The following is a 17,904-nucleotide window of genomic DNA, read 5'->3' on the forward strand; positions in this document are numbered from 1 at the left end:
CAGTATCCCCGCTCTTTAAGTGTCCAGGTTGCCGGATCCTCTTCGCTGCAGTCATGCTTGTATGCAGCCTCGGGGTGATCACGCGGTGATTACGCGCTGCCGGGGCCGCCTTCCTCCATAGTTACAGCGTCCTCTTCTTAGATACAGTGCCCCGTTCTGCGTGACGAGCGGCGCACGTGCGCCTGACGTCATGCGTGACCCGGCGCACATGCGTTGCTCGTCACACAGAAGGGGGCACTGTATCTAAGAAGAGGACGCCGTAACTATGGAGGAAGGCGGCCCCGGCAGCGCGTAATCACCGCATGACTGCAGTGAAGAGGAGCCGGCGACTTGGACACTTAAAGAGCGGGGATCAGTCGGGGATACTGGATGGGATTGCTGGACCCTCTGATGACGGCTGCTGCGACATTGGATGACGGCGGACAGACGAAGGAGGCTAGGATCGCGGCGGCAGGATACGGTAAGTATGTTATGGGGCGAAAATACCGTACCTTTGGAATATACTTTTGGGGAAGAAAAAGTGCGTCTTATATTCCGAAAAATACGGTAAGTACAAGTATATAACAGTACAAACAATGTAAATAATGAACATGAACAAACAGTCTTAAAGGTATTACATAGTTGTACGGTGCACTCTGTAAAACGGTACATTAAAAACAAATACCATATGTACAAGAAAAAAAGAGAACCCTGCCTATATAAGATTACATTCAATATAAGTATGCAGCGGTGCAGTCCAGTCACTGCACCACCAAAAACAGACTTTCGGGGACTACCGCGTTAATACGCAGTAATCCCCTCCTGGCTAACAGCCAAACAGGAAGGGATGGTCACTTGCGCTCACTTCCTGTTTTGGAAATACGAAAGCATATTGTACAAAATAAGCTTCCGCGCATGCGCAACATGTAAAACATGCGACTGTTTTTTACACTGTGTGGACTTGCATGACTTCCAGTCCACTGCACGTCGACGCAGAACCGCACGGTAACATACATCTTTCTGAGCGTCTGGGATGCTTGTTATCTAGGATTTTGAATATAAAAATTAATTTAAAACACTATGAGACTGCACTAATGTATTTTGATTGCATTTTTTTGCCTTACTTATGCTGGATCCACTCCATACAATTTTTTGGCAGATTTACCTGCCAGATCGATTATTTCCAGTGTGTCCAATCTGAGGATCGATAGTTTTTTTTTTTTTTTTGTTTTTTGAGCGATTTTCTGATCCATTTCCATTCGCTTCTGTGGAAATCACTCAAAAAAAACCCAGGGCTGTGGAGTCGGGGCAATTTTGGGTGCTCGGAGTTGGGGAAAAATGCACCGACTCCGACTCCTAATGAATTTAAACTGTAATTAAAATAGAAATTATGATAAAATGTTCTATTTCTCAGATAATAGTCATCATAAATAATTTATACATACAGTAATAGCTCTGCCTAGTACACAAAAAATGAAATAAACCAATCAAAATTAGTTACTTGTGCAGCTTCAATAAAGCAGTCCCCGTATTTTTAAAGTCAGATATACATATCTGATTGTGACTGTATATATGATGTGTACACAGGAATCTCTTATATACTAAATAACATCTATGCTGTAAGTATAAAGCCTGATGTGTAGCCGTGTCACTAATAGAGATGGTCAATGAGATGGAAATAATTCTGTGTTGATTCTGATTTATGCAAATGTATGCACTCTCTTTGCTCATGAAATCAAATAATTTGATATGTTGTTAAAATTTGGTTTGGTGACTACAAATTAAATGGTAACTGAGACGGATGAAAAGAAAAGTTTTATACATACCTGGGGCTTCTTCCAGCCCCCTTTAGGCTAATCAGTCCCTCGCTGTCCACCTCCACCACCTTTTATCTTCTGCTATGAGTCCTGGTAATTCAGCAAGTCAGAGCAGTCTGGCTACGTGCCGCTTCCACAGCCAGGAGCGTTCTGCACCTGCGCAATAGGGCTGCGCAGGTGTAGTATTCTCCCGGCGGCGGAGTGTGTGCATGCGCACTACACCAGACTGGCTCAAGTACCTGGACTCATAGCAGAAGATCCAGGTGGCGGAGGAGGACAGCGAGGGACTGATTAGCCTGAAGGGGGCTGGAGGAAGCCCCAGGTATGTATAAAACTTTTACTTTCATCTGTCTCAGGTGTACTTTTACACAGTAGTACTATACTCTACTCTACATATGCACTCGCTACAGAGCTGCAGGGAATCCACTGAGAATGTTGTGCACATTGAACACAGAGGTGTTGTCTATCACCCATAAACCTGGTTCAGATTGTGCCTGAAGAATGTGTAATAGAGGAAGAATCTCCTTATTCCCCTGCAGAGTACCTGCACATCACTCTTACATGTACCCACAGTCACATTGCCTAGGGCCTGATAGATGTTCTTTGTTCTGGTCTGTACCTTCTACAAGTACTCTTACCAAGGACTAGTTTTAGTCTATGACTAAAGGGAATAAATATGGCAGTCTCCATATCCTTCTCTTGTCAGTTGTCTTTTGAAATTCCTAAGCGTTGGCAGTTAAAGGGGAACTGAAGAGAGAGTTATATGGAGGCTGTCCTGTTTATTTCCTTTTAATCAAAACCAGTTGCCTGGGAGCCCTGCTGGTCTATTTCTCTGCAGTAGTATCTGATTAAAACCAGAAACAAGCATGCAGCTAGTCTTGTCAGATCAGACTTATAAGTCTGAACCACTGAAACACCTGATCTGCTGCATGCTTGTTCAGGGGCTATGGCTAATAGTATTAGAGGCAGAGGATCAGCAGGGCTGCCAGGCAACTGGTATTGTCTAAAAGGAAATAAACATGACAGCCTCCATATACCTCTCTCTTCAGTTCCCCTTTAAGAGACGAATTTCATGTTACATACTTTCATTCAACAAAAGTGTAATATGCAAATTAGGAGTCTGAGTCGGTGGAATCCTAAACTGAGGAGTCGGTGGATTTTTGTACCGACTCCACAGCCCTAAAAAAAAAAGGATCGATCCTTGGATCGGACATGATGGAAATAATCGATCTGGCAAGTAAATCTGCCAAAAAAATGTATGGTGTGGATCCAGCATCAAGATTTTCTGCCTTGTTTACACAGTATGTACACTTCCAGCACTATCTGATAGTTCTGCCCAGCAAGGGCAGTCTTATCAATTAGCAGCTAAATTTTGTGTAAAGCTGAGAATACACAATGGGTTTTTCGGCAGATTTACTGGACCATCGATTTTCAGATGATAGTTTATCTGATCGATTTCCATTCACTTCTATGAGAAAATCAATCAGATCGGACCCGTTGGAAATTATCTTCCAAAAAAACTCATGATGTATTCCTAGCATTAAAGAGAACCCGAGGTGGGTTTGAAGAATATTATCTGCATATAGAGGCTGGATCTGCCTATACAGCCCAGCCTCTGTTGCTATCCCAAACCCCCCCTAAGGTCCCCCTGCACTCTGCAATCCCTCATAAATCACAGCCGTGCTGCTGACAAACAGCTTGTCAGAGCTGGCTGTGTTTATCTCTATAGTGTCAGTCTGCTGCTCTCCCCGCCTCCTGCAGAACTCCAGTCCCCGCCTGCATCCCTTCCCTCCCTGCTGATTGGATGGAAGGGATGGGGGCAGGGACCGGAGCTATGCAGGAGGCGGGGGAGCAGCTGAGACTGACACTACAGATGTAAACACAGCCTCACAGCACGGCTGTGATTTATGAGGGATTGCAGAGTGCAGGGGGACCTTAGGGGGGTTTGGGATAGCAACAGAGGCTGGGCTGTATAGGCAGATCCAGCCGCTGTATGCAGATAATATTCTTCAAACCCACCTCGGGTTCTCTTTAAGCATGAGTTTTCACCTTTTGAAAACCAGTCAAATGGTTTTAGCTGATGACAATACCAGTTTAAGCCTGATGCAGCGTAAATTTAACTACACCGGCTTTAGCACTCCCGATGCAATCACATGCCCCGCCACTGCTAAACTCAGCCGCCCAATGATGGCTCAGTTCCATGCATCAATCAGGAGCCCATTTCCCTTGCCATCTTCTATTCATCATCACACAGCTACCTGAAAAACTCAGTAAAGGTATTAGGTACACAATCTACTGTTTGTATTTGTGTTCACATCAGTGAATGTGTCTTTAGTTGTAAGATGATTTAAACTCTGTCTGGTTAAATTGCTGATTAGTTGTGCAATAAGAATGCAGGTGGTTGTTTTTAAATTCTAGATGTAAAATATATATTTTTCTTATTTCTTACATTTGATTTCAGGAGGTACCACCTCAGCCACCCAACTACAACAATCAGAGACCATTCCCTGGCTACCAGCCCGGCATTTCTCAACCAGGTCAACCATCTGAACCGAAGCCTAACCCTGTCCCACCCAACCCTCATTATAGCGCCTCTCCCCAAATGTACAACAGGAGAGACCCCTCAAATGAAGAAACCATTCCTAGAACCAAAGAAGCTAACGCTTCCCCAGCTGATCCTGCTAACGCTCATCCTAGCATTGTGAAGATCACCCAGGTCTTGGAAAAGGTGGCTGAACTGGAAGAAGAAGTTGATGAATTTGTAGGACGAAAGACAGACATGAGTTACCGGTGTTTAGAAGAGCTATTGACCAAGCAGTTACTAGAACTAGATTCTATAGAAACTGGTGGGCTGGACAACGTACGTCAAGCGCGAAAAGAAGCTGTAAGAAAATTACAGTCGATTCTGGAGAGGCTAGAGAGGAAGGGATTGTAACATTATTTTGGAGAAATTGATATTTGTTTATTGTAAAAAGGAACATTGGGATCCTATGATGGCCAGTCAAAATAAGATATGGTATGTTCTTCTGGTACCTGTTATGCCAAATGTATGGAGGAGGGAAAAACCACTGAAGGCCAGCATTTATATGAGGTGTTCGTTTGATGCAGAAAGCTAAACCGAGAGAACGATTCCCTGAAGTTTTGAATGCTTCACTGTAGAAACTGGATTTGCTTCCAGCACAAGTGGGCCATCACCAACTCACCTTGAAGTTTATTTGCAGTTTCAAATCATGACAACTTTAACGGTTGCTTAAAGAGCTAAGAATTGTTTTAAGAAAAACCTGGAGTTTTTCTGGGATCTGTTCTTTATTTTTTAGTAAAGCCATTTGGGAATAAACAGGTTTTAATTATTTCAAGCCATTCGAAAATAACTGAGACCACTGCCTGCAGGCCATTACCAAAACCACAGGAACTGTACCTGCCATGAAACAACATCCTATGACTATGGCTGCTTAGCATGACAAGTTTTTGTGGTGGTCTCCACGTATTTTTTGAGGAATGTGGAATTCATCCAGACTCTAAAGTTGGAGTCCTATATTTTTTTTTTCAAGGGGTAAATACATTGTGTCTCTTTTACACGTTGGTGACTACACAGTTAAAACAAGGAATTAATGCTAATGTAGGAACCGGTTAAAAACCATGAAGCCTATGTATAACGCAACAAAATTTTCTTCATGATATTCCCTGTTTTTTGTCATTTCTCATTATTGATGAAAATTGTGTGTTAATTTGCCTGTTCCCAAAATTTCACCATATATCATCAGAACACTGTTGAAAAATAACCATTTTACTTCTTTTTCGTCATGCCAAAAGTGTTGAGAAGGTGTACAAAAGGTGATAAATCAGGTAACTGCAATGACCCTTTTTAAGTTAATGGGACATATATGTGTGATTTAATTTTAATATAAAGTCATTGCTATGCCCCCCTCCACTAGAGATATATAGGGAATTTTGAGGTTCTGTGCGAGAGGTGTGGTAGGCATCCTAAATTTCTTCAAAGAAGAGCTTAGAGCTCTATGCACCAGTGGTCCAATGAGGTCCTACATATAGTCTCAAGAAAAAAAACGTAAAAATATGCCAGTTACAAACACGATATTGGAGTGCTCCTGGCTATTTCAAATCTTCAGTTTACGTAGACTGAAAATGTTAAATAACCAGGAGAAATCCAAAAGTTTTTGTAGATTTCATGTCTATTGCTTTTTTTTTCATGACCTTGTTCACCCTGCACCACGAAGGGATGGAGAAGTACCACGCCAAACATGGGTTACTCCAAGCACTTCTGCTAGCTGTTGGGTCAATTTCAAAATGGTTGATCAAAGGGTTGAATTGGATTCTTCCCTTAATGGACAGGAAGGGATTTCTGTATAGGGGTTTGGTGGTCCCTGAAAATTGTGCACAAAATTCAAAGCAGTTTTGAATTATTTACCATTAGAACCAAAGTGGGGAGTACCTCGAGACGCCCAAAGATATCCCAATCACACATGTTCTGTCAGCTTTCTATAACTATACTTTGTTGCACTTTTTGCGCTTTTTTTCTATTTAGCACATCTGTTTTTTTTATCCTTTCCTCCGTTTTAATCAATTTATGGCAAATCAGTTTAATCAGCTCAAAAACAAGGGCCATTTTTTTCTCAAAAGTGGATCCATTTCATTTTGAAGACAGCAGAAAATGGTGAAACTACATAAAAATGTATTAATCTGCCATTAGCTCTATCCAAGACAAAATAATGTATTTGGGTGGAATTGAGCGTATCCAGTGGCTTGTTTGGTGCTGCTATCGTTCCATTAAGTCTGACAAAAAGACCATTCTTACCCATTGGTTAGAATTTCCACTAAGTTATTAGAGTTTTGGCCTCAAGAGGAGCTTATCACCGATACGTCGGCAACCCTGTCTTGTATGAATCATGTCCACATAAACACGGCTTTTTATAAAGAGTATTCTTCAAACACGGCACTATATTGTAGAAGCACGATACAAGGCTTTATCAGCTCCCAGTACAGACTTCACACAGTGTATAATTCAGAGCATTCTAGTCGTAGAATTCTCACTTATCAAGCTTTTGCCGAGCTTTTCTTTCTGAGCATCATGTTTATATGTCACAACTTGCATATAGTGTTTATTAGAAGATGGTTTCAGCTTTCTGTTCAGTTGCCAGCAGAAAATGTGGAGTCCAAGTGATATTTACCAGTTCACTCAAGAAACGTAAATAACTCTGAGGAATGTGGATGGGGCAATTGGCAGACTCTTTTCTCAAAATGTTATTCGTCTGGTTTCTGTGCTGGTCCTGCAGAACTTCCTGAATCCCTAACTGTGAACTTGTATACAGATCAGCTGACTTCACTGTCTGTGTGTTTCAGCCACTGACTATAAACAGCCAGGCAGAAGGGAATAAAAATGCCAGCTCACGAATCTTTTGATGCTCAGCTACTCTAAAACCTGCTAGATTTTTAGCTGGAAGTTCTCATGCTTTACAGAGAAGCCTTAGGGTGCCCACACATCACTGAATTTTGTAGGCCAATGGACCTTGTTACAGAATCCATTCCCCTCCAATACGTTAAAATTATCAGATCAGAGGAGAATAGATTCCGTGTCATGGCTACCCCATCGATCTCTCGATACATTTCCAGTCGATAGGATCGATCAAGCGTGGTGGAAAATAACGGTTGCAAGAGCTCAATCAGGTGCGTGGCATTAACCACATCTGTTTCCTGATGGACCCAGCAGACCCCCCAGGCCACTGCCCAACGCCCCCAATGACACACAGACAGCCTCACAGAGCAGCTAAACGTGAGAGCACAGAGGCTGTCTGTGATACATAAACACAGCACATGGGAGTGAGCCTGCAGGGGGTGTGCATAATTTGTCCCCATTACAACAGGCAGCCCCTTCCTCCTGAGCCTCGACAAGGGTTGACAAAGGAATTTGGCTTAGATCCAAATAGGCATATTTCAAAAACGGTGAAACTACAGAAGGCTGCAGTAAGCCAGACCACATTAGAACAGGAATAGGAACTTATAGGATAGAAGAAGTAAGGCTGAAATTTTTGTTACAGAGTCTCTTTAAAAGCTCTTGCCAATGCAATGCTATGGGGGATGTTTACAAAATCACATCACTCCAGTGTGAACACTCACATAGGATAGAATCCGAAGACATAAGCAAGTTGTTGAGGTGATGCCTTTAATGACTTAGGGCCCGTTCACACTGCACGCGTTTCCAGCCGCGTTTTGGAAACGCGTGCAGGTGGCCAAAACGCACGACATCAGACATTGCATAGAGTGCAATGTCTGATGTTCACACTGCATGCGTTCCGGACCTGTGCGGTCCGGGAACGCATGCTGCACGCAGATTTTGCAAAAACGCGTGGCTGTCCCATTCACTTTTCAGTGATGGGATCAGCCACGCAACGCACACAAACGCGGATGGCCATGCGTTCGTACGCGTTGCGGTCCGCACGCGTTCCGCACGCATGGCCATCCGCATTTCTGATCTGAACGGGCCCTTTAACTGTACAAAATTCCTTTGCAAGCTTTCACTACTTTTTCTTCTTCAGGCATATTTCAGAGCTGGATCAGAACCATACCAACTTTTGTTTTGTCTTCGGATTCTCACAATGACTTATACCGGACCACACGCAACTCGCTACACATAGGACAACATAAGAAAGAGCGTTTACAGTCACAAAGCACTTAGAAAAGCTCTTGTAGTGTGAACACGCCCTATGAGTTGAATAAATATTATAAACTACAAGTCATCCTGCAATAAATCATCCTGTGTTTAAAAAATTAGCAGCTCTGTCGAGGCAGCTAGCTGACACAGCTGAGATCAAATTTCAGTTGTGATTAGTCACAGATGAGGGGGAATTAGTCAGGCTAAACTCTCAATACATACAGACTGCATTTCTCTGTTTTCCTTCTGCCCTGTGTAAGATAGTGATGGTCAAGTAGATGCAAATAATTTCAAGTTGATGCAAATTTATGCAGCTTGAAAATGATGTTGAAATTTACCTCACCAGGACTTGATTGGTTCATTTTCAAGCTGCATACAGTTGCATAAATTTGCATCAACTCGAAGTTCTTTGCATCTACTTGACCATCACTAGTGCAGGAGTTCAGGTTTATGCTAAGGGTTTGTATACAGGTACATTCTGTGTTTTGCTTTTGAAATACACTGTAAAAATCTTGATGCAGTGTTCTGTTTTTTTTGAATGTTACTTTATCCTTTCGCCACCCATTGCATTTCATTCTTGTAAAAGCAGCCAGTTCTATCCTGCTGTGTTTCCTATGCTTATGCTGCTGTCATTGCTAATGCAGCGACACTCATACATGCGTACACAGATCACGTGTGGCCAGATTGCGTTGCAAGTCTCATAGGATGCAAAATTTATAGCGTAAGAACCAAAAGCGTAATGTGGAAATCAGTTTTCTTCCGTTTCAATGTTTTTGGTTTTTTTTTCAGATTGAAAAACTGACCACAATCCATTCTAAATTTCAGGATTTGATAATAATTCAATACAGGCATTTTATTCAAATCACTAATGTAAACATATGATCACAGCTTCCTATAGAAGACTGGCCTTTACTTTACAGACTCTGCCTCCTTGTATACACCACTCTCTGTAGACCCTTGTACCCTCATTATAGTACATTCAGATATCCTCTCTGTAGGGAACTGCTACACTATCCTAGGGGTTAACCCCCTCAATGCATGGGCATCATTGATGATATTCTTTGATGTGCTTCATATCTGCACATAAGTGCAAGTCTATTGCGCCCTGAGGTAGTGTTTATACAGTTTTACATTGGAGTTTTTTATGTTTTATTAAGATTCGCTGTTGGAATTAAAAGCCCGGAGAGGCTAAGAAGTTTTAAAAGCTGTTACCTAGCCTGATTGGTTGCTAACCCAAAGCGCAAAAATCCACCGATAGATATAGGTGGGCTAGACCTAGTGAGCATATAGTGTGGAGTGTCTGGGAGCCTGGTGGCACACAGTGAGAACACAGCTACATGGAAGGCACTGGTGTTTGATTGAATATCTAGCAGAGGCAATACTACTCTATGTGGAGATTATTTTTTTTCTACAGGATTGTTCGGATGCAAGCAAGGAGAGATAACACAAAGCTTAAGACCCACCTGAGAGCTGAGGTGGTCTGTTTCTGGTGAGCATCTAGGCATTGGGGGCTGTGGTTTTGCACTGGAGAGTGGCACTGTGCATCACAGACACCTGGGTGTTCAAGTAACACCTAACTGAACAATATTGCCCTATGTGGAGTTCTGTATGCTTTATTTCAGACATGCATGGAGAGCGCAGCAGTAAATATTGAAATAGTATTTCAGACATTGGACATTCTGCAGTGATCCCAGCACTGGTTGTAAGACATTGGACACTGTTGTTTTGGACTTTTGGTGCCGGTTGACTTACATAGAACTTGATGTCTAACCAACACAGACGAGCGAGTGCATTGCGTTTTCTTTTCCCTCCCCTACCTGAAGCTGCATGCTCATGCACTGTACCACTATTTGCTAAGCTACAGTTGAGAAGCGTGTCTGTACAGCTGTTGTGCACTGCAGTGTCATCCTATCAAATAAGCTACAATCATTAAGGGCAATACACACCGTGTACAAACCTTAAGGCCCTGTTTCCATTGGTGGTTGGATCAGTCTCTTAAGACGGACGCATGCCAGTATTCATCATAATCGCTCTAGCAGTGCCATGCACAGCTATGGGGATTCAGATGTAGTATATGAAAAAAATACAGCCAACTTTTCCCCCACACGCAAATCGTAAGCAGCCTATTGATTTCAATAAGGCTATGCTTCACTGTCCAAATTCACGTGCGACGAAGCTGCGCATCGTCCCAAGCGGAAAGGAGCCCTAAGGGCTCTTTCACATTAGGGCAGATTTTCTGCGTTTCAACGCAACGGGTAAAGTTTGCGTTACCCAAGGTGAAATGAAAGTCCATAGACTTTCATTTTAGCTTTCACATATAACGCAGCCTTTTTGTGCATTGCGTTACACTGCACCCAGGCGCAGTTTTTCGGCCGACGCTAGCTTTATGCGTTACAATGTTAGTCAATGTAAAACGCACACTATGCGCGTTTTTAATTAGTTAACGCAGGCAATCAGTCCCAGAATGCAACAGAGGAACAATGTAGAAAGTTGAAAACTAAAAGAAAAAAAATTACCTGCGTTTTCCTATGTGCTGTAAGGGCTCTTTTCCACTATGAAATGCGATTCCGATCGCAATCTCGTTTCAATTTCCACATTGCGATTGAGCTACTATACTCATTATAGTCCAGCTCAATCGCATACAAAACGCGGCAGGGCGACGATTGCGCTTTGACCAAAATCGCATCGCAATTGGATCGCACTAATGGAAATTGCTGCTGCAGTTTCCATTAGTTTAATGTACCTTGCGATCAGAAGCAAATCGCAGGCTAGTGGAAAAAGGCCCTTTCGCATTGAAAATGCATATTAAAACGCATACAACAAAACTTATGCTTTGAGCATTCTCCAACGAAAGCTCTGATGTGAAAGAGCCCATAGGATTACTGAATGATGGAACGGCTTATGAATAACATTTACAAGTCTGGAGTGCTGTAGCTTGCAGGTATCTGGACTCAATGCCTCAGGCAACAGTTTAGGGCCAAGTGCTAGCTAGCAACTCTGTTACTATGGGTGGGGGAGCAGGGATGATGGAGCGCCTTCTGGTGGGCAGTGTGAAGAGGAGAACATTGCGCTCAGCCAAGACAATCCGATACTCTGGATCTTTTGTTGATGCATCAAGACACGCACACGATTCTCAGCAGAGATTGGCCTGTCCTCAGCCGAGAAGCATCTAGCGTGGGTAGACATACCTTCCATCTTAACATCAGGGGAAATAAGCACCAGACTGAGGAGTAACAACTGTTGTACAGAGAGGGGAGACCTGAGTTCAGGACTAAAAGTACTGAGTACTGGTAATGTCTCAGCTGTAGTGATGGTCATGTCCAGGAGAACTAATAGAGAAGCATGTGATCAGTTTGGTTAGGTGATAGATATGTAAGTCTCTGATTTGCTAGTCATGATCATGTGCTAAAGCAGGATGTGATCACAGCAAATCAGAGCTTTGCAAATCTATCAGCTGATCAAACAAATAACATGCTTCTCCAGGAGTTCTCTTAGACATGACCATCACTACTCAGCAGCGTATTTGTCATGTTAGCAGTGCATGGTCACTGCCAGCAATACAAACAAGAAAAGCAATTGAAACATGGCAGAAAAGTGCAAGCTACAAAAAGCAATGAGATAGATGGCTGAATAACAACAAATGCATGTTTGTGTGCTTAGTTAGGCCCAATTCACATAAGCCTTTAGCTGCGGATCCAGCCGTACAGTCCGGTTTCCGTTGAATTAACAAAAAATGCAGCAGGACCCAATTTTCCTGAGCGAAACGGAAACCGAAGGTTTTGCAGCAAACTAGGAACCAATGAAAATGGACGTTTTACAGCACACTGGCTGTAAAAACAGACCGTTTTCCTGGATCCAGTCGGGCCGATCCGCAAAAACGCGCAGATGTGACTCGGGCCTTTTGACTCTGTTTCTTATACTGCTCTTCAAATACTTGCGTAGTAAGCAAAGCACAAATGTTTGTGGCCACAAACCCTAAAGTAATCTCATTCAGTGTCCATCTTGGCATCTGTTAATAAACATCCCCATAATGTGAAAACTTTGGAAATGTTGGGGGGGAGAGCTCACCTGCTGAAATCATTGAAGAGGTGTTCCTGGCAGTTCTCAGGTTTGCCTTGAGTTTCTATCAGACGGTGTTGTTGCATTGTACCCCGGTTGTTTCCAGCTTCTAATTTTATCAGCAATATGCTGGCACTTTATAAGCAAGGGGGTGATAATACTATAGAGGGTGTTCAAGACTTCCACAGATTAATGTTCCTTCTATTGGGACACCGAATTCTACCCATGACAGATCCCCAGTTTTTAGCTAAACCAACCTTTTGTCATCGTCTCTGGAAATACGCAGACAATCATAATTATCGAGATAGAAGGGTTCTGCTTATCCTACTAGGATAATAATAATTATAAATCTTGTTATCTCAGGAAAATGACTTGTGTCCAACTTAACGGATTTCAATAGGATAAAAAAAAATCACCTGCAAAACCGAAGTTATTTTCTTTGGAAGACCCTTTGTGGAGAAGGAGAATGTTCTGTTTATCACCATAGCAACAGTAAAGACCTGAAGCTCAAACACCCAGCTGTCTTGGGGAGAACAGGTTTTGTATTTGCACTGAAAGGAATACTGTGTACATGAATGAATGAAAATATATTAGTGCACTTGTTTCATAAATAAAGCCATACTGAGATGACTTGTGTTGCATTCTTTGTTTTCTTGTTCTGTTTTTCTCTGTCCAAAATTAATAATCACAGCACAAAACACCCGAAAGGATAATTTTGTCCTAAGGCTGGTTCGCGTTATGATAGATGCACAAGGTAACTGTAAGCTCCTTTGAGCATGTAGCTTCTCCTGATTCTCCTACTGCATCAAATACCTTTGCAGAGCTGGGACAAGGTCCTCCAGCACCCAAGGCTCAGACACCAAAGTGCGCCCCTCCATCCCTTCCACCCCAGCCGTCACACACTGATTGCTGTTAGACTAAGAGGTGCCACAGGGCCCACAACCTCCCCAACACCTTAATATCTAGTTATCTGGCTTGCAGCCACTGCCATGAATCCCCTTTTCTTATTTCTTTCATGCTTCATACACAATTAGGAATGACAGCTGAATGAATTGTGTGCCCCCTCCTACACTGCGCCCTGAGGCTGGAGCCTCTCCAGCCTCGGCCCGGCCCTGTACCCTTTTGCTTGTTAAAGTGTACCTGTAGTGAGAAAATTAGCTCCTGGGGGTACTTCCCTTGGTAGGAGGAAGCCTCTGGATCCTAAAGAGGCTACCTCCTCAGCAGAGGGGTTCCAACGCTGGCTCCCTCAAAAATCCCCTTGTCCCCACTTGTCTGGAACCCCGCGCAGGCACAATATCAGCTTCCCCTTGTGCTCCAGCAGATATAGCCAAGCTCAATCCGGTCTGCTCTACTGTGCAGGCACAAGCCATCTGCGCCTGTGTAGTAGAGCAGACCCGATCGGGGCCCGGCTATTTCCTCCAGAGCCCAAGCAGAGAGCCGCTAGTGCGCCTGTGCAGGCAGCCACATGTAAATATTGCTGTGTAGAGATGTCGCCAACCCTCCGATTTTCGGTTCGCGAACTTCCCCGGAAGGTTCGGTTCGCGTAAAAGTTCGCGAACCGCAATAGACTTCAATGGGGAGGCGAACTTTGAAAAATAGAAAAAAATATGCTGGCCAGAAAAGTGATGGAAAACCTGTTTCAAGGGGTCTGACACCTGGAGGGGGGCATGGATGAGTGGGATACATGCCAAAAGTCCCGGGGAAAAATCTGGATGTGACGCAAAGCAGCGTTTTAAGGGCAGAAATCACATTGAATGCTAAATTGTAGGCCTAAAGTGCTTTCAAACATCTTGCATGTGTATACATCAATCAGGGAGTGTAATTAGAGTTCTGCTTCACACTGACTCACCAAACTCACTATGTAACACACCGCAAACAGCTGTTTGTGTAGTGACGGCCATGCTGGACTGGTGCGCACCATGGCCAGAGTGCAGGCCGTGGCAGTTTTCCAGCCCATATGGTCGCCGGGCTGTGGTAGCTCAATGATAGAACAACAGTGACTGACCAGCTGATCGAATTTGGTCTGTCCACAATGAAGCAACAACCTTATTATCTTCTTGTATGTAGGTAGGCATAGGTAGGAGTCCCAGTATAGGTAGGTAGGAATATGTAGGAGTCCCAGTATAGGTAGGTTGGCATAGGTAGGTGCCTCAGTAGTTAGCTAGGTATAGGTCGGAGACCCAGGATAGGTAGGTAGGAGTCCCAGTAGTTAGCTAGGCATAGGTAGGAGTCCCAGTATAGGTAGGTAGGTGCCTCAGTAGTTAGCTAGGCATAGGTAGGAGTTCCAGTATAGGTAGGTAGGCAAAGGTAGGTGCCTCAGTAGTTAGCTAGGCATAGGTAGGAGTCCCAGTATAGGTAGGTAGGCATAGGAAGGTCCCCTAGTATAGGTAGGTGCCCCAGTAGTTAGGTAGGCATAGGAAGGTGTCCCAGTATAGATAGTTAGGCAGGGCCTGGCTGGCTCAGTAATAACAATTACCAAGGTCCAGCTGCAACAGATAGGGCTGTATAATGTCAGTGAGCAAATTGAAAAACACACACTATGCTGCCGCTCTGGGTATACAAAAGTTAATCACCTTTATTCCTGTCACATAACAGTATCACAAGACATACAACTCTCCAAAAGTCAAAACCCTGCCCTAAAAACAATTAAAACAATGCGGAGCACTCCTTGCAACCACCAAACACAGCCACCCACATTCATCCCATACACTCAGGTACCGGTACCACTGATCGGTTGTCTTCAGAGTGTGGAGACAGGTATGGCTGATATGGGATGTTGCAAACGGCCTCAGGTCGGCCACACGCCAGAAATAACAATGTTCAGTTACATATACCGCTTGAGGACAGACACTGCGTCTCCTGTGTCTTACCACCCGATCATCAAACGCATCTCCTCCATTCATCAGTGGTTCTCTCCTGGACGTGCTGTGCTCTGTCTTCTCATATTACTAAGCTGTTTGCCCGAGGTCCCGCTGTCTGCAGCTTACCACGCTGCTCTTCTGCCTCCCGGCTCTCCAGATTCCATGAGAGAAGGTCACTTCCGTGTGCTCCACAGCTCAACCCTCCTGGGCTGTCAAGGGGAGCAGGAGCTACCCGGGTTGTTGCAATGATGCGCGGCCGGCCAGTGGAGCGCTCAGACCGCACGGGATGTTGCCCCGCCCACCGACGCGTTGCGCCCGCCCACTGCGAGCTTCGTCAGGATGCGTAGCGTGGCGGGCAGGGAGAGGCTTTATGCTAACGTTCGTACGTCTAGGTACGTAAGTGTCAGTGAGCAACGCACACAAAAAAAAACCCACATCAGGAAAACATTCTCTCAAAAGAGAGCTGAGGGGTGCTATTTTAGCAATAACAATCATCCAGGAGCAAGCCAAGAGCCTAACTAATCTTTCCCTAGGAGAATAAGTCTGCAGCAGCTTTCCCTAGTCTGTCTAGCAGGCACACGAGTGAGTGTCATGGCCAGCGAACCTGCCTTATATAAGGGGGGGTGGGGCTCCAGGACTTAGTGTAGCCTGAATGGCTACAATGTGCCTGCTGACTGTGATGCAGAGGGTCAAAGTTGACCCTCATAGTGCATTATGGGGCGAATCGAACTTCTGCAAAGGTTCGCCTGGTGCAGGCGAACGCGAACCGCCAAAGTTCTCCTGGAACCGTTCGCTACATCTCTATTGCTGTGTAGTGTTCAGGGGAGCCGGCGCTGGATGTGGTGTAATGTCTGATTGCGCTGCCCGGAAGCTCCCTTCCACACTGAGCAGCAAGCATGCTCAGTGTGAAGTGAATTATGCTGCCGATGGTAAAATAATAAATATCTCCGCTTCCACACATCATACACTCACCAAATTTTCAGGGTAGGGAGAGGATCCCCCGAACGACCTCTATGCCAAATTGCAGCCCCGCTGGTTCAGGAGATAGATTAGAGAAACCTATCTCGGGAACCAGTGGGTCTCGGGGGCTGCAATTTGGCATAGAGGTAGTTCGGGGGGTCCCCTCCCTACCCTGAAAATTTGGGGAGTGTAGGATGTGAAGAAGCAGAGATATTTAGTATTTTACCATCAGCAGCATAATTAAATAGGAACTGTGGCCGCACAGTCTCCTACTGCGCATGTGGGGCAGCGCAAATCCAAAGGCAGCGTAATCGGACACAACAGTGGCACTTTTTTCCCTACAGGTTTACTTTAAAGGAATCCAAGCACCTCAACATATGTTAAGTGAACCTCCCCCTATGGGAGGTTTGTAAAAGGAGTGTGCTGTAGGGGGGTGGCAGACATTACTCCTTCGCCCCTGTTTGTTGGCACCCTTCTTCTCATGTGAGCTCCTCTGAAGACAGTGACATGACAATTTTCTATGTACTGAAAAGTGCTACAGAATGTGTCAGTGCTATATAAAAAATAGTAGAAATATAATTAATTAGGCTAGCAATGGAAATATAGTACATTAGGCTAGCAATGGTAAGAATTAATAGATTGTAAGCAATGATGTCAAGCACCAGCAATGAATGGTGAGACCTCCAAGAAATGTCAAAAGCCATAAAGCATGATGCCTTCAAGCAATGTAAAATGCAGCAACCCTGAGGCCTCCAAGTAATGACAAATGCAGCAATCATGAGGTGTCTATTGTCCCTTCTCCCCTATACAAATATAAAGCCTGGCTTTAACTGCCCGAATATTGTTTTCCTGGCCTCATGCCTAATTCTTAGACTTAGTTGTTCTAATGCTGGGAATAGACGGGTCGATCCGGCGGCCGATTAGCCGCCGGATCGACCCCAGCTGCGCCCTGCGGATCGATTGCCGCTCGTCCCTGCCGGCGCTTCCTTATCAGCACTCGATTCCCTGCCATTGTCCGCCGGCGGGGATGGAGCGGGCGGGAGTCGAGCGGCTTGATCGGGCAAGCTGAATATTATCAGCTGGCCGGATCAGCTGGTTGATACACGGTACAGAAACGTACCCTGTATCCCCAGCATAAGGATACAATGGCCTCAATTCACAAAGCTTTATCAAACACTTTACCGAACGTTTGATAAGTTACCTCATGAGTAAAATCTAATTTTGAATTCACTAAGGCGTTATATATTTATCAATTGTTTTATCGATAAAACGTTTAATAAATCTATAACACCTTAGTGAATTCAAAATTAGATTTTACTCATGAGGTAAATTATCAAACGTTTGGTAAAGTGTTTGATAAAGCTTAGTGAATTGAGGTCAATGTGTCTTGTAGAGTCCGCCAGCTGTCACCCCTCTTTCGTTACTTTGGCCCAGGTCTGCCCTATGCATTATTGTTAAAGGAACCCTGTGCAGTCCAAACAAATGAAACTGGTACTTACCTGGGGCTTCCTCCAGCCCACCATAGGCCGCGAGGTCCTCCGCCGTCCTCCTGGCTCCTCTC

The 17,904-nt window shown here is 44.3% G+C and overlaps 1 protein-coding gene across 2 annotated transcripts in view; it reads left to right on the forward strand.

Moving 5' to 3' along the window:
• BAG4 (BAG cochaperone 4) overlaps positions 1–13,152 on the forward strand; it is a 56,587-nt gene extending 43,435 nt beyond the window's left edge. For both annotated transcript variants that reach the window (XM_068274608.1, XM_068274607.1), the window contains one exon: positions 4,258–13,152. In XM_068274608.1, the coding sequence (XP_068130709.1) occupies positions 4,258–4,731 (474 nt within the window). In that variant the 3' untranslated portion in view covers positions 4,732–13,152. The remainder of the gene's footprint in view (positions 1–4,257) is intronic.
• Positions 13,153–17,904: the final 4,752 nt, after the last annotated feature.

Source organism: Hyperolius riggenbachi, chromosome 3, assembly GCF_040937935.1.
Source record: "Hyperolius riggenbachi isolate aHypRig1 chromosome 3, aHypRig1.pri, whole genome shotgun sequence".
NCBI classification, from domain to species: domain Eukaryota; kingdom Metazoa; phylum Chordata; class Amphibia; order Anura; family Hyperoliidae; genus Hyperolius; species Hyperolius riggenbachi.